At 35.9% G+C, this 24,937-nt stretch overlaps 1 protein-coding gene across 2 annotated transcripts; it reads right to left on the bottom strand.

Moving 5' to 3' along the window:
* Window positions 1-241: 241 nt before the first annotated feature.
* Gs2 (glutamine synthetase 2) lies at window positions 242-24,937 on the bottom strand. 2 transcript variants are annotated; one of them, XM_065353711.1, is made up of 9 exons: window positions 24,714-24,937; window positions 24,325-24,398; window positions 4,533-4,726; window positions 2,369-2,530; window positions 2,101-2,246; window positions 1,868-1,996; window positions 1,573-1,772; window positions 1,354-1,493; window positions 242-1,246 (listed from the first exon to the last, which is right to left on the bottom strand). In XM_065353711.1, exons 3-9 carry the CDS (start codon window positions 4,714-4,716, stop codon window positions 1,098-1,100), a joined length of 1,110 nt encoding a protein of 369 aa, XP_065209783.1. In that variant the 5' UTR covers window positions 4,717-4,726; window positions 24,325-24,398; window positions 24,714-24,937; the 3' UTR covers window positions 242-1,097. The 2 variants fall into 2 exon arrangements, with proteins under 2 accessions (XP_065209783.1, XP_065209782.1); XM_065353710.1 differs by lacking the exons at window positions 24,325-24,398; window positions 24,714-24,937 and adding an exon at window positions 23,758-24,149.

Here is a 24,937-nt window from a genome sequence, read left to right as displayed (position 1 = left end):
TTAGTTTCAGTTTTAATTCCACGTATTTTTTGGTTTCCATTGAATTCGTTGTAAGTACCTGCTTTCGAAATTTCGATTAAATTGAATTAAATTTCAGTTTTGCTTTTTTCTGTTTCAATTTTACTTATTTCGATTTTAGCTTCAGTTTTTCTTTTTGACCAGTATCAGTTTTCCATCACTGACAGAAACTCTTCACACTGATACTCTTGAAATAATATGTACCTGGGAGGAAAAAAAAAAATTCAATTGCTTGGTTTTTTTATTAATAACGTAACCAATTACACACACACTATATAATAATAAAATATAACACTTTGAACGAAATTATTCTTTGACGAACAGAAAACCGTTCGAATACAATCACGCAAATTAATATAAAACAACTTTTTTGATGGAGATAATAATAATAAATAAAAATATATAAACGAAATAAAAAAAAAGAAAACAAAATAACAGAACAAAACAAAGGTAAGTAAAACAAAGTAAAGAATGTACGTACAGAGAAAAACAGGCGCGTTATTTGAAATTTTAGACCCCACACTGTGACACGATAAATTATTGAAACAATTTTTATAAAAATTCACCTTTCGAAAAAACAAGTACAAATCTTGAACACAATTGATCCATTTTTACAGAAAAAAAAATTATCACCCAAGGAATAATCCATTTAACAGTGTAGAAAACGACGTTAAAATTTCTAGCAAATTATCCTAATCAACCACGACGAAGCTTCCTATTCGGTAGCAAGAAAAACCCAATATTTTTAACTAGTTCGTACCTCGTAAATTTTTTTTTAAAAAATTGAAAAAAAAATTAATAAATCAAAAAATGTAGCTTTTAGCAGCGGTTTTTGTCGCGTACGTGTAAAAATAACCGGGGTAACTATAAAAATTACTTACGACTATGCTTAAACGATAAAATGCGTTTCATTAAATTTAAGGTAAAATGTTTTGAAGTAGTACATTATAATGTAAATTTTCAATTTTGAAATACCCTACGAAAACGACGCGATTACGTAAAGCGTAAGGTACACGTGTATAGATATTTGTACAACATTTTATAAAATCGCGATGTTTTATTACACTCCTAGGTATGTATTATTCATTCAGGCAAACGGTTCTAACGATGGTTTCGGCTACCTTGTACGGATCGCAGTTCGACGCTGGTCTACGATCTTCCAAGTAGCCTTTCTTTTCTTCGGCGCAAGAACGTGGAATTCTAATACTAGCTCCACGATTGGCAACACCTAAAAGATGAGAAATGGTTTTGTAGTAAGCGATTCAATTATCAAATGGTCAATGTTGAAAAAGGATCGGGAATTTTGTTTCTTATGCCCAAATGCGGATTACTTACCAGCAGAGAAATCGTGTATCGATGAAGTTTCGTGTTTACCGGTCAATCTACGTTCGTTATCTTTGCCTCCGTGAGGATCGTAAGCGGTAATGTGTCTGACGTGTTGTTTAGATAATTTGTCGATGGCTTTTTCAATTTCGCTATTGAAACGCAAAACACAATCAAAATGTGAACAACAATTACTTTATTCCTGCTCGATAAACAGCGAAGGATACTTACATGATACCGTTGGCTTCCCTCATTGCTTTGGTGGAGAAATTACAATGAGCTCCGGCGCCGTTCCAATCGCCTGGCATCGGTTTAGGATCGAGAGTTACCACAATTCCGAATTCTTCGGCGACACGATGTAACAAAAATCTGGCTACCCATAATTCATCGCCGATCGAGATACCTTCGCAAGGTCCGACTTGGAATTCCCACTAAAAAGTACCGAAAACCAATACTTGGAATTAATCGTTCGTTCGGAATAAGAAAACAAAAAACAAAAAGCGAATAAATAAAAATAAAGACTCACCTGAGCAGGCATCACTTCGGCATTCGTACCGGCGATATTGATACCAGCGTACAAACAAGCACGGTAGTGAGCTTCTTCGATTTCTCTAGCGTACACTTTGTCAGCGCCTACGCCGCAATAGTACGGTCCCTAAGTATTCAAACGAGTGTAAATATAGGTAAATAAAGGTTTCCAAAATTCATTATGGATTAGCCGACTAGCCCAACGTCTATGGGCTGCACACAAATAGGTACCTGTGGTCCGGGGAAACCTCCTTTTGGCCAACCGAAAGGACGGTAATCCATATCCAATAACGTGTATTCTTGTTCGATACCGAACCACGGATGCTGGTCAGCAGCTGCTTCCATAGCTTTCAAACACGAGTGTCGGTGGTTGGTTTCTGGGCAAATCAAACAAATTAAATTGTATGTATTATAAAAATACTGTAACTCTAAACTGGCATCTACAGGCATCGTTTTGTTGTTTTATAGGTACGAGTAAATGTACAAGTACTATACTAACCGGCTGGTTTTTTGTCGTGTTTATACGTGTCGCACAGCACCAATTTGTTGTTACCCAATCTGAAAGGATCCGGATAAATGGCTACTGGATATAAATACATATCGGAATTCATTCCGCTAGATTGGCCCGTTGAACTTCCATCGTAATTCCAAATCGGTAACTCTGCACAAAAAATTTAAAACAAAATGTTACAAAATTTTTAAATAAAAATTAAAACGTAGATAACTTAATGATATAGTCGAATAAAAGCAAGAAAATTATTCTGAAAAGAAAAAATACTTTAATCGGAAATTTCCAAGTTCAATTGAAAAAGTTGAAAAAAGCACCAGTTTTTTTTTTTGAAATTTTGGCAAAAGGGAAAGATTTTTGTCAGTTACAAAAGACAAATTTTTAGTTGTTTTTTCGACAATTTTGGTAAAACGAACGGTGAAATTTTGAAAAAGAAAAAAGATTTATTTGCTTTTGGGGGAAGAAACATGTTTTTTTTTTTGAAAATTTGTCAAAAGCTAGACTTTGGTGCAATTTTGACTACACAAAAATTTACAATTTTTTAAAAAGTTTGATAAACTATTCTACAAAACTATCGTATTATTTCGAAGAAAAAAATCGATTTTTTGCAATTTTGAAAAAACAAATCTTTTTTCATTTTGGACAAAACAACAACAGAATTTGCAGAAAAGGAAACGAAGCTTGTTTACATTTCTTGGCAGAAAAACCCGACTTTTTAAAAACAAATTTCGTAAAAACTGAGCTTGGATGCATTTTTTGTAAAAAAGTAAGTGTTTTTTTGTTTTTTTTTAATTTTGCAAAAACATTTTTAAAAAAATACTACTTTTTTGAACGTAACTACGCTTTTGAAAATAAGAAAGAAAATTTCGCATCAGGTCAAGAACGAGCATCGACAGCTGGACACTTGAGCAGGCGAAAAGCTTCAAAACATCAATCCGATGAATCTACTCGTGCAACAGCGACGATTCGTTGATGGAGTTGACGAAATTTCGTCCTTTTGTCAAAAATTTAATTATAACGCGTGGTTAAAATATTGTTAAAAGCGTTACAGAGACCGACGAACTTAATTAAATTTTACGCTTCGAACGTCGCAGTGTGTTTGTCTTTGTATCGAGTACGAGAATTTTGCTTTCTTTTTTTCTCCAACTAGCTGTTTTACGCTTCCTCGCTATCTTTCTCCATCTATCGCTTTTTAGCGATATCATTTCACGTGCTTTTGATATCGTTTCGTATACGAATGAAATTACAGTTTTACAGTTTCACAAAAATCTATAGCCATTTCTAATTTGAACACCGACGATTCGATGAAAACGACGTTTGACGTTTGGATTTCAATTTTCCTTTTAGGAATCGTGGCGCGGGTCCACCGTTCTTTAATCTACCTACTCGTATAAATCAACAATGTAGCCTTCGTACAGATACGTACGAGAGCGTCTGCGTAGGTAATTTTCCTACAGCCAGGGTGGTTAAACAGCGGTGTGTTTCTCCAAAATATTTATACAGCGAGTTTTTTTTTTTTTGTACTAATGTCCCTACTTGATTATGAATCTGTCGAAAGATGATGCGGATAGTTGAAGAAGGAGATTGACCCAACTTTTTCTATGTATCATTTTGTTGTAGAGTGAAAATTTTACAACAAAATAAGCCTAAAAGCGAAAAATTTATTCATGTTTCATCGTATAGCCCGTATTAATACGACATGACGCGGCAAATGTCCAAAAAAAATTCCTAAAAATAGAGATTGAATTATTCAACCATTTTTCAGCTCGAATTAACATTTTTTTTTGCCTTCATTTCCACGACAGTAATTACTATTATCGCATATAAATACCTATCATTATTATTACCGCGGCTTAATCTCGGGTTTTTCTAGCGAGAATTATTATTTTTTGTATTCACAGTCAGACACCTACAGCCACAGCGAGAGTAGTTTTTACAACATGGTCAAATTTACAAGTTGTCAGCCAAATTTTCTTTTCTTTTACACGTGAAATACAAAACTGAAATTTCTTCATTTTAAAAATTTTTTTTTCATCATTTCGAGTGAAAGATAAAATTTGATTACTTAATCCAACTTGCGTCAATCAACTAATATACAATAATCCTCCTCCATCTACTCGTATGTATTTGGATTCACGATTCACGTTTTACTCACCCGAAGGTTTCTTTGGAATGAAATCCAAAGTTCTGGTTTTGGCACGAACGTATTCGCCACTACCATCGATCCAGATGTACATCGCTTGGACCTTATTTTCAGGTATAGGTATTTGGAAATACCTGGCGAGGATGTTCTTGTTGATGGCCGCATTCGGCGAATTACCTAATACCGGATTCGACATTTTGAAATTTCTGTAACAAAAAATCACACAAATTCAAATAAACATATGTACCCATATTTTCTATACGTTAATTAACGAGACAATCCGCTTAATAAATCAGCAATTTAACACGTGCTTGGTAAAAAAAGTCGGTGCCAATTTTTTTGCGATATTTTTAATTTTCATTTTACTTCGTTTTCTATCGTTTTCTGCTCATTTGGGTGTTTTTAATTGCAAAACATTGTATATTATCAAAAAAACTGATGAATTAATAACGGTAAAATTTGGCGTTAAAATGATATCAAAACACAGTAAAAAAACCCCTATTAAAATCGATAAAAATAATCACATCAAAAAGTAATGAAATTTTAAGAAAACTTGATAAAAATTGTAATTTTCAGTGATTTTTTAACGCTTCTTCGCTACTTTTTTTCAAACTTCAACGTATGTGGGTAGTTTTGTTAGTTTAAAATTTTCAGTGATTTTATCGTTTCTAATACCTACATATTGTTTTCTTGTCATTCCATCATATTTTCAACATTTTTGCGGTGCTATTTTTGGCAAATTTTTCTGAAATTCCATCCTTTTTGAGAGACTTTAAAGCCATTTTAATGTTTTTTTTTGAGCGTTTTTACATCATTTTGACATTTTTTTAATACATTTTGACCAATTTTACTGAATTTTTGTCATTTTTTGGACCATTTAGGTACATTTTTTTTGAGTCGATGACAACTTTCAACGACGTTTCACGCAATTTCTGTCGAGGTTGAAACGTACCTAAAAATAATTGCAATATGATCTGAAAAACTTGAAAAATATGGAAACAAATTTTAATGTACCCAACTTTCTTCGAACCTCTCTTTTCTTTGCTTTTTTCCCAATTCCCACTGTAGATAGTCGCTTCGTACACTCGTAAACTCGAAAAATGCAGGCTCGTATGTTTTCAATTAAGTAAGTACTCGTACACGAATTCGAAGAATTTAATTGTTGAGAAATAATCGCGAGTAAACATACGTATACGTACATATGTACGATCTGCAATGATGCCAACAAGTTTTGAAATTTTAATGTCAAATGAGACGATTACCTTGAAATAAGACTCGGCTGTTATACATATTATATAAAATAAAATGACATGGAATAGGTTTTCAAGCGTACGGTACGTACGATGTAAAACAGATAGCCCATTTAGCGAATCACTCGTACGATGCACACGTGTTCCAAGTCATCGAAAAAACAATGTTGCAGGTTGCAGCAACAAGTTCGGATACTTTTAACAGAGCTCCCTTTTCATCATGAGCCATAAAATTTTACAGAAAGAGGATGAAGTCATCATTTTACGTAGTCTCGACAAAACAATCAAACTTAGCCACCAGATAAGTAGAGCTACTCATTATTGATCTCCAGAAAACACTTCTCCATCGTGACAATTCACTCGTAAAAGTACTCGTAGATTTTTTTATCCTTCGTATCGAAATTCAAAGTACACGAAACTTTGGGCATTCTGAGAAATTTTGCCGGCATCTACTCGTAGTATTGTCGTCGTAAAGGCATCTCCATCACTAAAGCCATCGCAGGACAATTCAGCAGTCAGCTATATGTATATAAACTGAGCCAATAGTACGTCAATTGCCATAAAAATATCAAAAAATACATTATGGGAATAGATTAGGACAACAATCAGAAGACTGCTGAATACAAATTAGATAAGACGAAGACGATATGACACGCCACCATCGCCACCACCTCCGAGTCACGTGATCAATACCTAGGTATAAGAGTATACGAGTATAAAAAAAATTAACGTCGCGCAGAGCGTCTTAGCAGTCTACGCTAATAAGTAATTAATTTGAACATACGTTATCTTCACTCTAGTGCCAAAGGTAAGCCCTGTACGAGTAATTGAATAGGTACTCGTCTACTCGTATTATCGCGAAATGTTAAGCAGTCCACGTTCACGATACCATAAATAATAGCAATAAATTTTCGTTACAACTAATTTTTCGACTCGTATCTCGAAATTTCATCGCACCGAACGATTAAAATTCTTAAGCCGCAATCCGCGATTCGCAAACGAAACGTTGTGCCCAAGTTAGTACCTCTATACCTACGTACATATATTATTGATGGCTTGGCTACAAAGTTGACAGCAGTATTCGGATATTTGCATCTATACCTACGAGTACGGGAGCCCTTAAACAGTCGACGAAACAACAAAATACTTACAACAACCAATCCTGATTTATAACCAAGATTTGGCATTTTAAGAGTTGTCGATTTCAGCTGAAATTAGCTATCAGCTCGACTCAGATTTTCAGTACAATCGTCGCGTGAGGCCAAAAAATCCTACACCATGGGCAGAAGCAAACCATCGAGAGTTTCTCCAAGACTTGCTCGGTAGTTCTAGATCTACGGATAATATCTAGATCTACCATGCAATTGAGTTCGCGAATGAATCCAAGAAGATCACACTCACAGCATTCTACATTGAACTTACAAGATCAAGTGTGCAGACTGCAGACTGCAGACTGCAGATGGCCAATGAGCGGTTTGTTCAAACATTTTTTCAGCGTGAGTGTGAGTTTGTCGATTATGGCCATGAAAAAGTTAGCTAAAGTTCAATTCGCCCCCGCATCCACCAACCAACGACGAAGCGGTAAAAAACCAAAACGATCAAAAATAAACGAATTTTGGCATCGGGCTTTTTTCTTTCTTGTCGTTTTGCTTTCTGGCCTCTACATACAACATTCGTAGCGTGCGTGTTACTGCACACAGACACACAGCCACATCTACATTTTATGTTTGTATACGTAAAGAATATTAACATCACACCTCGTATAACACATGTGGATTCTTACGTGACCGCGAACTTGTCATAATTACGAGTAGAATCGTAATATCGCGCCTAAGTACACTGTATACACACGGAGTAAGATATCGTGTTATTTCTCACGAATCTGTCAAATTTAAATTAGATTCCATCGCACGATGAAGGTTAACCAAGTTGACAGATCAAATTTCAAGATCGATGCATAGCTAATAGCTAAACCATCATTTTTACAAGTGAATTCTTTTCAGTATCACAATTCGAGTATAGACTCGCAGATCTGGGCGAGCTTGCAACAAATGAAATGATCGAATCTGATGACATCATACTTAAATGGTTCGGGTTCGAGTAGTGGTTCACTGGTTCCCGAAATTCAAGACTGGGTATTTCAATTGGTCTTGACTCGGTGGTGGTGGTTTCCTCAAGAAATTCAAGTTTCTTTTGTGGAGCGACTCGACTGGTTTTAATCCAGGATTCCAAACAAGTTGATCACATGGGAACTTCTTGAGATGTCACACTTCGATTTGAACGGGACCACGATTTTCGGAAAGAGCATACGTCTAATTGTAAAACCCCCAAAACCAAATTTTCAGCTGCCCAAGTTGATTTTTCGATTTTTGACAAACGTTTGAAAATTCAAAATTGACTGTTTTTGGCGATTTATGTTTTTTTTTTAAAAAATACGTAAGTTACTTGATCAGTAAAAATGGTCAAAATAAGTCCCAAAACTAATATTAACGACCCAAATCCAAATTTCAACATTTCCAGCCATTCCGAAGCCTCCAGCGCGATTTTCAATTTCTCCAGAATTTTGAATTTGCTCCAGAAGGCGTGAATATGAAGTTGGGCAGCTAAAAATCGAGTTGTGTATTACACTCGACCTGTTAAACGAGTTTATCCTCATTTTCGCCGATTTTGGGGATATTTTGATTTTTTTAATATTTTTATTATGATAAAAACTGGTCAAAAACCCACTCTTTGAGGTGTTACTCCCAAAATCGGCTCAAATGTGAATAAACTTGTTAAACAGGTCGAGTATAATACAGAACTCGATTTTTAGCTGCCCAACTTCATATTCACGTCTTCTGGAGCAAATTCAAAATTTTGGAGAATATGAAAAATCGCACTGGAGGCTCCAGAACGCCTGGGAATTGAGAAATTTGGATTGGGAGGGAGGGGGGGTTAATTATGGACAAAATACAGCGATTCGCACGAATTTAAAAAATTTCCACGCAAACGGGAAACTTTTGATTTTTCAAAATTTGTAATTTTGAAAAAAGCTGGTCAAAAAAACACTTTTGAGGTGTCACTCTCAAAATCGGCTGAAATGCGGATAAACACGTTAAACAGGTCTAGTGTGATACACAACTCGAGTTTTAGCTGCCCAACTTCATATTCACACCTTCTGGAGCAAATTTAAAATTCTGGAGAAATTGAAAATCGCGCTGGAGGCTCCAGAATAGCTGGAAATGTTGAAATTTGGATTTGGATAGTTCATATTAGTTTAGGGACTTATTTTGACCATTTTTACTGATAAAGTAACTAGCAAATTTTTTTTTAAAAAAGCATAAATCGCCAAAAACAGTCAATTTTGAATTTTTAAACGTTCGCCAAAACTCAAAAAATGAACTTGGGCAGCTGAAAATATGGTTTTGAGGGTTTCAGACTATGCTCTTTCCAAAAATCGTGGGCCTGTTCAAATCGAAGTGTGACACCTCGAAAGGTTCCCTTGTCAGAATTACTCGCAATTAAGCAGGTTGCAATAAATCTAATTGCCTGTGTGGGAATAGGTAAGAATATTCCCATAGTAGTCTCTGCTTGTCGTAAAAGGCGACTAAAAGATAACTGAGTAAGCCAGCCACCTACTCAGTCCATCGCTCACAATATAATACAAGTTATAAACCAATAAAAAGCAATAGTTATTCGGTACTATATGTATACATGTATCAGAAACAGGTCTGATTCCACATGTCAGTAAAGTGATGCTTCAAATAATCAACAATAGGATCAAGGCATACTTGCATAGGCAGATTCCACCTGAAGAGGCAGGTTTTATGCCTGGATGAGGTACAAGAGAGCAGATTTTGAACATCAGACAAATAATTGAAAAATTCTGTGAATTCAACATCCCTACTGTAATATGCTTTGTTGACTATGCAAAGGCTTATGAGTTTTGACTATGTCAATTGGACAAAGCTATATGAGATACTACTCGAGATGGGAGTTCCAGAGCACCTAATTGAGCTGATCAAATCGCTGTATAGACGATTTCAATGAAACGTCACAGTGACGTCAATTAACGGACAGCTGTGCTGTGATTGGTCGGTTTCATTATCAACAAACAAAGGCCATCCATTAGCATTGTGTTAAATGGGGAATTTAAAATCTATAAAGAAATAAGGAAAACGCTTGTTAAATTCGGATTCTGCGTTGAAAAAGACCCTAAAATCATACAAGCTTTCTCCTCATTTCTTTATAGATTTTAAATTCCCCATTTAACGTAATGCTAATCGAGGGCCAAAAACGTTGTCAAAAGCGCTTTCGAACAATTGTTGCTATACCATTAGCCAATCACATTGCAGCTGTCCGTCAAGTGAGGTCATTGTAACGTTTCATTGAAATCATCTATGACAAGAACGAGATGACAATGAGAGTAGGTGGAGAAGAGTCGAACCCATTTCAGTCAGAATGGGGAGTAAGGCAGGGCTACATAGTCTTACCTCTGCTGTTCAACATCTATGGCGAGTACATCATGCAAAAAGCCTTGGTGAACTGGGAAGGCGGCATCAAGATAGGAGGAAGAAGAATCTCCAATCTCCATTATGCTGATGATACCACCTTAATAGCCTCAAATGAAGAGGAACTGGTAGAACTGATCAGGTAGGTCAGGATGGTCAGTGAGGACATGGGACTCCTCATAAATGTGAGGAAAACCAAGGTCATGGTTGTTGTTGATAGAGCTGGATTCCGAAGCCCTGAATGAATTTGAAAAAGTGTACTCATTTATTTATTTGGGTTCACTTGTGGATGCTGATGGAGGATTAGCTAAGGAAATTAGAAGAAGAATAGCTCTTGGAAAAGCAGCAATGTCTTGGTTGAGAAAAGTCACCACCAACTGGAAAATCTCCATAAAAACGAGGAAGAGACCTAATCAGGACGCTAATTTTTCCAGTTTTCTTGCATGGAGCAGAGACTAGGACATTGAAGCAAGATGATCAAAGAATTGATGCCTTTGAAACGTTGATATGGTGCAGGATGTAGAAGATACCATACATTGCGCACCAAACAAATGCATCAATTGTGGAACAACTGCAAGAACCAACCAGGCTAAATAAAATATGTGTAACCAGGATAATGAGTTATTTTGGACCCATGGCCAGAAGACGACCAGAAAACATCGAAAAACAATTCTCTTTGGCAAGGTCCCCGGAACACGAGGGAGAGGAAGATCTCCAACAAGGTGGACCGATACAGTCTGGAAAATAGTTGGCTCAGTTGCGACTGCAACCACACTAGCTCAAGACAGAGAGGAGTGGCGGTCGTTATTGGGGGCACAGGGCACACTAGTCACTTGCGACTATTGACGTTGATGATGATGAATAAATTTAATTAGATTACTTCAGAATGAGCATTGAGCATGTATCAGATCAGATCTGACCATACCAAGTCAGTTTCAAACACAGACAGACAATCTCATAATCTGATCTAACCAGAATCAATTTCCCCTTCTCTCGAATGATTAGGAGAGAACGATCGATTCAACTTCGAATCGAAATCACCAACAAATGTGTGTTACGAGCATACCGACCTTTGAAATTTACATTATGTCATCGCATTTTGTTTCATAAACCTAAATGAACGTGGGATCATCTCTTGTACTAGATGTTTTTTGTTTATAAAAAATGCAGCGAGGGTAAGTAGGTATGTATATTAATTTGGCCTCACCCATCGCACTCTATGGTTATTAGCTGCTCAAACGTTTTTATTAACATTTCCTTTCCTTCCTTCCTTCCTTCCATCATCCTTCAGCTGTTCTCGTTCTCGTATAACGACGATGGTATATCATAATAGTTAAACGTTTAAGTTGTTGATACCTAAACCAATCTATTGCCTAACGGACGAGGATCCGATGGTGGCGAAACAAATTCGCTCATCTAATTAGAAGAGTCGCAACAACAATCAATAAACATCGCACAAATCGTACTATACACTATACAGTATACAAACACAAACACATCTATCTGTTTTGTACCATTACCTAGGTATTTACCGAACACTGTTTGACCAATTCTGCTGGCTACTGTACTGTCCACTGCAAGGTCGCCATAATTACGCGTACGCGTATTAATTACCAATCAACACTGTGTGCCAGTGCGAGTGCCTCGATCACGAGTATAGGTTTACATTTACAATGTTTTGATGCTATCCGAGCCAATTTACCCTACCCAGACCAACCTGACTTCCTTAATCATCCACGACGATGACGATGACATCTCATCTACTCGTATACTCGCCCGAATTACCCAGACTGACGACTTTTTATTTTGCATTCATTTACATTTAAAAAAGGTAAAATAGCGAAGGTAGCTGGTAGAGTATTGTGTAGCATCACGATTACGATTATCGCGACTTCGCGACAAAAGACAAACCAAACGTCATCATTTGTATATTGAATTGAATAATACTCGTAGTATACATTTCATCATTCATACCTATACGCTCGTACAATCGTTGATACGCAGTAGTGCTAAGAGTAGGAAGTAGGTAGTGGTAGGTAGGTATTCATTAAGAAAATCAACCCATAATTAAGCAAGCATTCACACGATACGTCCTACGTCCTACACATACGAGTAAACCATCTCAAAAACTCAAAATGTATAGATACACGATTCGACATTCGTGTAAAAACAAATAGGCAAATATGAGTAATCAATTAGACGATTCTATTCGTAATTTCGTACGAGTAGGTATACGAGAGTAGTTTAATTACAAACACAAACGGCCAACGGGTAACCTCGTCGTCGCGTCTGCGTCTCGTTAACGATAGCGAATTTTTACCATCGCTAAATCGACATCAACATCAACATATGTATTATGTACCTACTTAGCGTAGGTTCAGGTTGTTTTAGTAATGTCTAATGTCACATAATATGAATATAAATGCGAATTATCATGCAACTGTGACAGTGTAGCATAGCGTACCTACTGCAAAGTGTCAAGTATATCGACCACGCAGCATCGCGTCGATTCGCCACTATTAACCATATCACGTGACAGTGACCTACGAGTGTACCTAGTGCCAAAACCGCCCAGTCATAACTGATAAGTCTCGATAGTGATAAGCTCAACTTCTGCTACAGCCATAATTGCAATCAACCCAACAAATTGAAGTAGGAAATGCCTTACCCATTAGTACATAATTTTCAAATTGTGAAATTTGTTCAAAAACATCTCAACTTGTGGCAGAATGAGTTTGACTTTGCAACAGAGGAAATTGGAGGCTTCTGCATTTGAGTCAGCCCTCTTGGAATACGAGGGTGGTAACTCGCAATTAATACCTAGGTACCATAAAACAGCGAGTAGCCGATCGGTGATTGATTACTGATTATGAAGGCCCTTTGAAGCCTCACAGACAATTTGCAACAATTCGGTAAATCTACTCGTACTCGTAGGTAATTTTGTTTTAAATTGAACGCGACTACGACTACGACTACGTCATAGTTCGTCTTCTTACAAATAATTATGTACTCGCGGTTGATCAAGAAATTAAGCTCCTATAGCATTGGATCGACGCCAATGGTTGCAAAAAAAAAAAAAAAAAATGAAATGAAAGAATAATAAAATAATAAATGAAATAGAAACATCGTTTATCGCCTGTACATACTCGTATTTAATTATACCCGCACGAATAATAAAAATTCTATTCATCTCGTACTCGTATTACAGAAAACCGCGACCTTGGCATATTTTTTTTCGAATGCGCGATTTTTCATTTCGTTTCTCTCCAAAATACCCACTAATCTATAACTACAAACTAACTAATTTTACGTATTCGATTTAAATTAATTTCGGACGACGCGCAACGATGTTTCAAGTCGTCGTCATACTTATAATATGTCAAGTATCGGCCTATCATAGGCATCATTATCATCATCAACAGGAAAAAAGTGAAAAACATAACAGAATAACAAACACCCTGCACCCTATACACACAGCTGAATTGTATAATTTGTAAAACTTGACACGATTTAGCCTACGAATGGCTTTAGATTAGCAGTAGCATAGAGCATAGCAGTCGTATAAAACACGAGTACGAGTACGAGTACGAGTAGATAATTCGTCATTATTAGAAGGTTTCACAGCCACTGTGACTGTGACGATCAACCAAGTACGAGAACCAGCTAATAATAGTATATAATAAATTTCCATCTCCGCCACCGCACGATAATGTGACCTTTTTCATCAACAAGGAAAATCAAAACAATGAGCAAAACGAGTAGGCAGGACTAAAGAACGTATAATAGACGACAAACTGCAAGTGTATGGTAAGCGCAAACCATGGGGGTATGGGGTGTGGGGTGGGTATTTCCTTAAAAATAAGCAGGTATTCGAAATTCAGTAAATATGCGCATTCGACATCTAGAAATTGACTCGATTGTGATCGTATTGAGTGATGTGCCTGTGCATAGCAAGGTGAGCAATGAGCATGGACACTCGCAGCTTTCGTGCTTCTGCTTACGGTATGGTATTATACTATACACTATACAGCTTGAAATGTCAAAAGTCAAATAACTAAGCACTCGAAAGTTGGAAAGTTTAAAAAGTACATGATACTTATGGCCTGAACGAGGGGCACTCGAGAAAATATTCATTAGATAGGTACTCGAAGAGAAGAAAATTTATAACTGATAAGAATGCTATCGCGAATGGCGGTTCAATAAAACGATATTCGTAATATGCGATTCGGCTGCGGCAAGCACCTATTACCAAGCTTAACGATGCGATGCGATGCGATGCCACGTCACGTCATGAGAAAATTTATCCGACTAATTAAGAAATAAGACGGTGTAAATGTACCAAAAAACATTCCTGGTCAGCTCGATCAATTTTTTCCTCTCGATTAGCCGCTGGCTAGAGTAGGTACTCGTAATCTTCAAGCAAAGTTGCAAGAGATGCGATCAAATAGCAATATGAATATCGAATATGTACATATTAGCATCAATTATTGTCGACAACGGACAAATAAACCTGGCAATAGCGTCTTGCAAGTCTTGAAACAAGTGGCCTGAGATTCTCGTAGGATAACACACGCATGTGAAGTGTGAAGTGAAGCCTCTTCAATAGATGGGAACCACACCTCGAGGCTCCAAGACTCAAACGCTTTCAACAAAGCATAGAAAGTTTTAGACTTTCAGATATCTGTCCAGGAGGTGTCCTGATAGGTGGCAGACGGATCACCAACCTCCGGTACGCCGATGACACCACTTTGTTAGCCTCAAGTGTCGAGCACATGCCCATGCTGCTCAAGTGCACGAATACGTATAGGCATATTTTTCCATTTTTCATTTATTCGCTCAAATTTGCAGGTACATAATTATTTAAGCTTCAGTTATAGGGTTAAATTGAACAAGTGTGGGTGGAATAGAGACGACCTTTTGACTCAAATTTCGCGGATATGCAAATTTTGAGGTGGAGGAGAGGGAGGAGGGAGAAAAAGGACAAAAAAGCGAAAATAGAAATCAATCGATTTTTGGCAGAACATACACCGAGACGTTAACAAGATAGTATAGGTAGGTACCAAGAAGCGTGGTTTTTGGCAAATTTTACGTATTCTGACCAAAAAAAGTGAAACTTTTTCAAAATTTTCCAGCAAAAATGGGAAATTTATTTTCAATTTTTGGTAAAAATGAGAAAACTTTGGGTAATTTTTGGTAAAAAGCAACACTTTGACAACTTTGCAAAAAACCAACACTTTTCAAGAAAAAAGTGAGAATTTCAAGTAGTCATCGAACAAACTCAAAATTTCTACAATTTTATTTTATAGGAAAAAGCAGTTTTTTTAACAACTTTCTGAAAAAAAAAACTGGACTTCTGGCTAATTTTTTGGTAAAAGTGAAACTTTTTGATAATTTCAGCAAACAAGTCACAAGTGAGGAAATTTTTGGTAGAACTCTTCAGCAATTTCGAGCAAAACGCAGATTTTTAGGCAATAAATGGCAAAAAGGGACACTTTTTCAACACTTTCGTCGCAAAATGAGACTTTTTGCAATTTATTGATTGAAAAAAGCAATCTATATATATTAAAAGATCTTTGGAAAAAAACATACTTCCAATCGCCCAGCCTCTCCCAATGAACCTTTTTTCGTGATTTTTTTTTAATCGATTCCTTTTTCCCTGTAGATATGTCAAATAATATTTTGGAAAAAAAAAATTGAAATTCAATGTCCAAAAAATCAAAAAAACGATATAAAAATAGCGTTTCAACTGAACGCGTTGTTACGTTGCTTTGTTGTGGGCGGAGCTACTACACCAACTGGTTTCTTTTCAGGGTTGTATATGTAAGGAACGAGCATGGCTAGAACGCCAGGGTTGCCAGATGCGGGGATGTCTCCCCGTAGAGAGATTTTTCGCTTCGCGGAAATCGTTTGGAGTTTTTTTTAGGGATTTTGAATTTTTGAATTTTCAGGAGAAATATTTTCATTTACCTATTTTGTTTGCGGGAGTAAAAGGCGAGTAGTCCGAGCTGACGAGCTGTGATGGTTTGTAAATGTACCATATTTACCGAGGCGCGAGCTGAGGGTTGGGGCTGCGGAGCAGCTCAGTAATATTTTATTTTATTTTTTAAAAACTGGGATGTAGTGTCTGTTAAAATAATGAGGAGAGGAGGTTCTGCACTTGAGATCATTTTTGGGTTGGAATTTTTTTAACAGCACAATTGGAAATGTTTAGTGGAACATTGTCCGTAAAAAAGTCAAAAGTAAAGATAGGGGAAGTGTTCAATACAGTATAGCCAGAATTTTTTCAATGGGGAGGGGGGGCAAAAACAGATTTTTAGGCATGAAAAATTGAAATTAGAAGTAATTTTATAAAAACCCTTCGTAATGTATAAAAATTTAATGGAAATGAAGGTGCAATTACTGCTCAAGTGAAGTGACGGCGGAAATTTTTTGAAAGAAGTGGGTCCAAAAAACGAAAAAACGGTTCATTATCGCATGCAATATTTTTAATTTTCACTCACCGGAGGGGGGGTAATGGCTCAAGTCACGTCCCTCCCTTAGTTACGCCACCACTGGTAGGTTTCTATACTTGGGATATAGACGTAAATTTTTTGAGGGGAAAAATGTCGTTAATTCATTTTAGAAATTAATACCTAGAAATATTGTTCAAACTTGATTTTTTTTCTTGAAAACTTTGAATTTTTAAACATGGTACTTTAGAACCAGAGTAGAATTTGCTATTGACACATTTTAACTGATTTGCATATAGGAGCAGGGGCATGAGTTGAGTTGTCAAAAAAGCGAGCCCCGAAGGGGCGAGAGGCCTGAGCGGAGCGAGGGCCAGGGCGAGCAGCACGAGCGAAGCGAGTGCGCGAGTACGGGGTTGAGGTCGCGGAGCGACCTAGGGGGCGAAGCCCCCTAGTATTTTTAGGATTTAAAAAAAAAACTTTTAAAATCTGCAAAATGGTGAAAAGTTTAGACTTTTTTTTGGCAATGCTGATCAAATGCGAGACTTTTTGCTATTTTTGGCTTGGTCAATTTTCACAGAAGGCGGGGTTTTTTGAAAGAATTTTTCGACAAAAAATTATAGCTTTCTGGAATTTTTTGGTGAAAAAGTGATTATTGGAATAAAATGAGATACTTTTTCGCAATTTCTAACAAAAGAGCAATTTTTACAATAAAGCGAGCATTTTGGAATTTTCTTTAAGAAAACACAATTTTAGGTAACTTTTACGATAATACGAGTAAGTACCTATTAGCTTTTTCTTTGTTTTTTTTTTCAGGAATCGAGGTCAAGATTTGTAAAAATAAAAGAAAAAAATAACTTCGGTAACAAAAATTTTGAAAAAGTCACCGAGTACGAGCCTTGCCCTTCCCCTTTATTCATCGACTAAAAATAGGATTTTTATCAATTTTCATTCCTTCTTTTATGAAGAAGAACTACTCAAATGGGGCCAGAGGTCAAAAACGAGCCTCAAACGGGTGAGCCACTCGAACGAAACTGGGGGGGGGGCGTTTATAAGGAAATCTGGTTTGAAAAACATCGTTTCAACATTGAAATTTCAGCTTTGAAAAGATATGTACATTTTTCTGATACCGCGATTGACATTTTCACAATGAACCATGCTTTAGGATTTGTTAGAATCAAACAGCTACACATGCATTCGTGGGGAGTAGGAGTAGATGAGAAGGTCGGAGGGGAGGGGGTGCTAAAGTTGACACGGCGATCTAAGAATAAAATATCGATCATATTTTTCCAAGGTTATTTCAGACTTTAGTCACTCTCGTAACACTGAAACAAAGTGTCACAAAAATCGAGCAGAAGTTGAAAGACACACATTAGACTAGCTCGACTTCACACAAGTCACCTCGCTAGATATACATACTGCTGCGTAATTCTTGAATAAGAAAAAAAAATGGTACTTAACTCGTTAATCACATGTGTATGAAAATAATTAGTCGGTATTAAATACACATATTATATTATAATAGCGTAAAAACTAAGATCGCGATCAGTACAGAGTGTTCGTCGTAATACAAGTATGTTTGACATAACTCGACAGTCGACACATTAATTAAATCAGACGTCTGTTATGCCGTTGCCGCCATCAAAGCACATAGCACAACTATACGAGTACGAGTATATACGCATTACTAATTCTAATTCCTATAAAGCACATATTATTGTCTCATAGTAAGACATTTACGCAGGCCCACTACACTAATTGCATGGACATTGAACAAAGCTGGAGAAATGTTTTCAAGCATAAGTTGCGAGAGAATGTCTGGATAGTATCTTTTTCAGGCAGCAGGCACTGTCAAAATTTTAATCCAACCCAACGTGCTTTTGTTGATGTCTGTTCTCGTGGAACGTTTCAAAAAATTATAATGTAGACGAGCCAAGAGGGACATAAGCAGCTGCAGTTTGAGCATTCCGCAACATTTTCGCATATCCATATTCCAGAAAGATCATGGCATCTATTCTGGCTTAATTCTGCGCTGGAACGTGCATTATGCATTGCGAAAACCTCCGGCTTCGAACCTTATGATTTCCTCAACGACGTCAGCAATTTGTATTAAGGATATTAACATCGATAATTGCCAATTGGTAAGGAAACCAAGAGCTGGAATTCTGGACTTTGTTTTTCAGTCGAGTCAGTAAGTTGAGGTGCCTCGGGTAGCTCAGCTGATTGCTTTTCCTTAGAAAAAGAACAGACTGAGCCAGTGACCACATTCGCCACACCCTACACTACAGTCGGAGTCCTATACATTACACCTGACCAGGTATAAACTGCAGGTGCGAGAATATTGATATGCGATAATTAAAACTGTATTCACACAATGTATAACAGAGATACGAGTACGGGGCTACGAATACGATAAGGAAATTAATAAATTGATAGATAGGCTACAAAGACGCGGCGACCTTCGTGACGTACTCGTATCAGCTACACGTAAGAATACTCGTACCTACGCTATAAGACCTACACGTAAGTCTAACTAAGTAGCCAAGTGCTAGGTAATTACGAATAAGTTCTAAGTATGTAGATGTACTACAACTACAACTATCTAATCCACGATAAAGAAGAATATTCTACAATACAAAAAAATACCTTACGTATTTAATGGACAAACGCTAAAGCTTGTAAAGCTGACGCTACAACTTTAGTAGGTACAGTACCTCCTAAACAATTTTCTCAGAAATGAGAAATTACACCGTTTCGATCTTGAAGGTCACAGTGTTACGTATATTTGGAATACTCGACATTACTCACGTCCAGATAAATACGAGTAAGTATTAGATAAAAGAAGGTACCTATTATTTACACGATACACGCTTCATAAATATGAGCGAGTATAGGTAGCTTAGGTACATGTAAATAGATACCTAACCTAATATCATAAGTGAACAGGTAAGTAAGCACTCAACCACTAAAACTACTAGGCAAGGACACAGGTTAGGGTATCCAATAGGATAGGTACCTACGACTTCTATGTCAAAAACCTGGAGCAAAAAAAACCACTCTCTGCAAGGGGATCCCTGATTTTTGCATTAATCCTACAATCCTACTCTTTATTTGATTCTAATGGAGTCGTATTCCTATTCATTCTTCGCCATAAGTTGCCTATCACTTTTTTTCAAAGTGGGATGGAAATTTACTACTTGATTTTCAAAAACTCGATATTACTATTAGACAGCTTCGCTTGTAATCTAAACTCAATACCGAAGGGCCACACAATATTCCAATAAACAAACAAGTTTTTGCATCTCAGAATTTTGAAAAATCAATCACGTTTGCGATGCTTAAGTATCATGATTTTTACAACATCATTTAGGTATTATTATATGACTTATGAGCATCAACATTGCACCAAAAGTGAGAGAAAACCGAGAGTTATAACAAGTTTTCACTCTACTCGACATCGATCCACTTTTCATCGTAATATAAATTAGCCAAATGTACATATCTATAGGCAGATGTGTTTGAGATGAAACATTTCAACTTTCAAAAATCTACAATGTTTCAAATTTACATCAATAGCCTGCAGCTCAAAGTCACCATGATCCACTCGATTACCTACACAGATTATGAGCACGATAACATTTTACTATCTTGTGACAAAAAACCAGTTGAAATCGCCAGAAAAGAGAAATATACAGAGTGAGGGCTCGGCTCGCACAAGAAATATCCAGTAAAATTGCCTACGCTAGCGAGAAAAGTATCCCAACTGGAACAAAAATCTAGAAGACAACAAAAAGAGAAGTAGAAAGAGGAAAATTTCAAGTGCTAGAAATCATTTCCCAATTTTTGGCGAATTTTTAAAGATTCAAATTTGGCTCATTTTCTCATCTTGGAAAAATTAAAATTTGATAACACAGACATAAAGGATGAAATTTGGTTTGTCAGGGTGTCTAACAGAATTTCAAGCAGGACTTGAGCAGGACATTTTTTAAACATTTGAGATTTTTCAAGAGAAAGGAGGAGGGAGTAGACGTGGCCAAAAATTTATTAGCCTTCGAAAATTAGGTATAAAAACGATGTTTTGTCGTGTGATACCTAAATGAAACAGTTTATTATTTTTGCTTCAGAATTTTAAAATTTGAATGACGATTTTTGAAAAAAATCCAGACTTGAAAAAAAAACAGCAACGAGCCCGAGTGAATCGAGGTGAAAATCTTTCAAAAATTCATGTTTTGAGATGTGAAAAAAAAGATATCTTTATGCTGGGAGGAGTTCATTTTTCTGATTCAAACTTCGAACAAGCAGTCCGAACGAAGCGAGGGCAAAAGTTCTCAAAAATGTGTAATTCAAATTCTGAAAAATTCGAAAAATGAGCTCTTCTCTACGAAATTTTTTCAGAATTCCGGTGAAAGGAGAAATTAATTTGACGATACTGAAGTCTGGTTGAAGAAAGGACTTTAGCAAGACCGTTTTCAAGTTTCAACCTCTCAAATGGAACCTCCGGCGGATTTTCGGATTCTCGAGTTGAAAAAAAAACACACTGTAAGTAGGGTAAAAATGAAAATAATTTAGGCATTTATTATATTTTCAAAAATTTTTCGTGCCAGTTCAAATCCCAAATTTTTTCCAGTAGCGATCATTTTTGAAAAAATAAATAAATGAAAAATGAAAAATTCATAATTTATTTTTAATGACTAAAACTCGATAGAAAACGTCTTGTTTTCGACCTCCTGAAGTTCAGTTCAAAACTAATTTAAAGCATTTTTACAAAAAATTGAGAATCCGAAAATCCGCTGAATGCTTCAGAACCGTTCGAAATTATCACAATTCGACTCGAGAAACCGAAAATAGGGTACAAATCAAATTCCAGCTTAATACATATGTTAATTTGATCAAATTTTGTTTTTTTCCATTAGGAATGAATCCTTATATATTAAAATAGAATTTGAATTTTCAAAAACTCGTAAAAAATCGAAAAATGCATTTCAACCCGTAAAATTTTTTTTGTTGTGTATTTTGGGGTCTTTGCTCGTATATTCTACACAGCGGTTTAGTAGGTATCAAAACAAGATGTAATCAATCGAGCTGAGAGATAAGCGTACCGAAATAAATCGGTAAAACGAAAAATTAAAGTAATCGACTAATCGTACAATAACAGAGGTTAGAGAGGTTTGGGCGAATAAATACGAAAGAATCGAGAAAGGGGTTATCAAGTATACAGGCAGGCACCCAGTTTGAAGAAATAAAAAGTGAAAATTTTTAAAAGGGCCTGTGGCGGCGGTATAGCTTGATGTTAGCTACGAGAGTGGTGTAAATTTAAGTAAATACGAGTAGATATAATTAGCTTTTATTAGCCCGAAAAAGATAAGCAAAATGTGTTTATTGTTTAGAAGTTGAACGCATTTCGTACCTATCTACATAATCTGTTTATTCTGTTTATTGCAGTCACTCGGCAGTGTGTAAAATTATGTTTTATTATACACTGGGTGAAATTTGATTGACTTAATATCGATAGAAAGAGGCCAGATATGAATAAATTAATTTTTACAAAATTTATTACGCAATCAAAATATTCAAACTCTCACGTAGGTATCATTTAATTTTTTCTGCACGAATTAACATCACTCGGGCACTCGGCCCTCACTCGATTATTCAAATGAATGACTTTATCTAATTATCGTTCAGATATCTCGAAAATTTGTACTCATACTCTCATACATACATTTAACTCATGTAAATAAATTCATTATCCTCTTTACTTAACCGTCTTTATATGTATAAATTACGCTGGCGTGATATGAGATAACAGTTAGCAAAATGATCACCATTAGAGATAAAAAATTGTAAACTATTCCAAATTTTCATCATACGTATCACTTGTCGAGCGTGAAATACATATAAAATACTCGGTCGTTCATTTATTTGCATTATAACGACGAGTTTAATAATTCAATAACAGATAAGAGTCGCAGAGAATTTGAGCATCATTTTTTTCCACATTTATGCAACGATTTTTCATCATCAAATTTTGAAAACTTTTAGTCAGTCGGCAATCATTCGTAACATTAAAATTTGAAAAAAAAATTTGATCAGAAAATAATTTCATCGATAAAATGGAGAAAATTCAACGCAAATGTCTGAAAAGGAGAAAGGTAGCAATTTCACGAGATGTTGGTAAAAACATCCATTCGTAAAAACGAAACAACCAAAGATTGATTTATCGGTACGACTTTTTGAAGACCAATCGCACAAGTACGAAAGTGAAAATAAAAACACCCAAAAGAGAGAAAAAAATCGATAAAATGGAACATATAACTAATAAGTAGGTAGGTAGAGGTACATAAATCACACGCGGAATTTCGCGAACAAAATACTCGTAAGATATTCAGAATACGTGACTCAAAGAGTACAATGACCAACGAATTCTCGGCTATTTGGCTCGAATTTGTATTTTTAATTATTCTAAACGGTTATCACACCAAATTAATCCATACTGACGAGGGAGGTGAGGGGAGGTGAGAAGAAATTACGCCAACGGTAACACCGTTACGCATTATTAATCGTTCAAGAACATTTTTACGTTTCCGATATAGGTAACTAGATATTTTCAAGTTCAAGATCTATTACATTTTTTGAATATTTTCAAACAAGTAATGAAACCTAAAAACGAATTTTACGCAGAAAATTAGCGTATAAAATTGGTCGAGTCGCGATTAAGCGAGCAAAAAATAAGAAAATGAACATTAAAAAAAATTATTCCTATTTTACGGTTACATATAACGAACAAACGCGTAAAATTTGTAGGATTTTCGCGTGAAAATTGAATGTTCTCTCGTCATTTCAACGATAGAGTATTATATAGAATTCCATTAGTACAGAAGATTGCGATGAAAATTTTTCAAAAAATTAAAAAAAAACTGAAAATATGTACGAAGCGGTTGTATATCTAAAAAATTTTGTCAAAATTGTCGTCGCCATAAATCATAATTATTTTGAAAATAAATAGGAAAAGAAAATTTTCCCGGTGAATTGAGAAATAGGTATCGAAACTTACCAGAAACGAAGAATTATTTCTTCAAACAAGCAGAACCGTACCGAATAATACTCGACGAAGAAATGATAGAAGAATATAAAAATTAATAGCCTACTTGAGGAGTAGATAGATACGAATTATGAATACGAGCGTTACGGTGCGATAACAACAGACGTTCGACAAAATGAAAAAAGTCGAAACCGATAGAACGGTGCCAATCAACGAAACTGGTTGTTCTATCGTAAATACAAAAAATGGTAGGGAGTCCCTTCGGAAGTTCGGAAAAACTTCAGTCGAGCTATCGCAAGCTACCGATGAAAGCTCAGGCAACGCAGCGGTAAAGCTTATCAGGATGTAACGGATATTATTTTCAAGGCATTAGTGATTAGGCATTCATTAATTCATTCATTCGTTCGTTTATTATGCTTAATTCGACTTCAATTCTTCGTTATATTGACGAAAAAAGTTCATCAAGCAAAAGTTTCACACGTACATTAGGCACACTTACGTTGTTATTACATCAAGAAACAAACTTTGGACGCTGAAAAACAAACGTATGCTAAGAAGTAAATAAACGTTGAAACTCACCCTGACGATTGAGATCTTCACAGTTACAATGGAAAAAAATTTGGATTTATTCTAATTTCATTCTTCCGAAAAATCTGAAAAAATTTTAAAAATAAATGAAAACGAAATGTTTGGGTAAAAATGTATATAGATGAATATCGTATCCTAGCAGATAACAATCTCAGTTACTACGGATCAAAACCAAACTCGAATAAAGTTCGTATTCACTAACGAATTGAAGGAAAGTTGAAGATGAGTAAGCACCAAGCAGGAATTACAATATCAAATGAAACAATGAATTATTATGTAAATAAGCGAATCCATCAAAATGCAAAGAGTAGTGAGAATAGTTGGACAGTAACGATGAAAATTAATTACCCATCGAAACGATCTAAAAAAGTATAACTTACTGGACAAAAAAGATTCTTCGCAATACGGTACAGAATTACAGATGCAGATAAGGCTACAGCATCAAAAAGATGAAAATTGAAGAACAGCGAGTATATTATTGTCAAAATTCACTTAGAAAATAAAGGTTCATCAATTTACGCACGCCCTCGTCGAGGTAAGTATTAAATAATTAAGAACAAAAAATATTGACAAAAATGGAAAAGTACGAAGTATTCCAAGACAG

This window comes from Planococcus citri, chromosome 2 (genome assembly GCF_950023065.1).
Source record: "Planococcus citri chromosome 2, ihPlaCitr1.1, whole genome shotgun sequence".
NCBI classification, from domain to species: domain Eukaryota; kingdom Metazoa; phylum Arthropoda; class Insecta; order Hemiptera; family Pseudococcidae; genus Planococcus; species Planococcus citri.
Note: the sequence above shows the minus strand (reverse complement) of the source record. Positions and strands in the feature narration are given on the sequence as shown.

Excerpts from the sequence above, each read along its gene's own strand:
- Gs2 (XM_065353711.1), bottom strand. The coding sequence starts at position 4,716 with ATGTCGAATCCGGTATTAGGTAATTCGCCGAATGCGGCCATCAACAAG. Across the intron at positions 1,997-2,100 it reads GAGGTTTCCCCGGACCACAG|GGACCGTACTATTGCGGCGT; the intron begins GTACCTATTTGT and ends TTGAATACTTAG. Across the intron at positions 1,247-1,353 it reads GATACACGATTTCTCTGCTG|GTGTTGCCAATCGTGGAGCT; the intron begins GTAAGTAATCCG and ends CTCATCTTTTAG.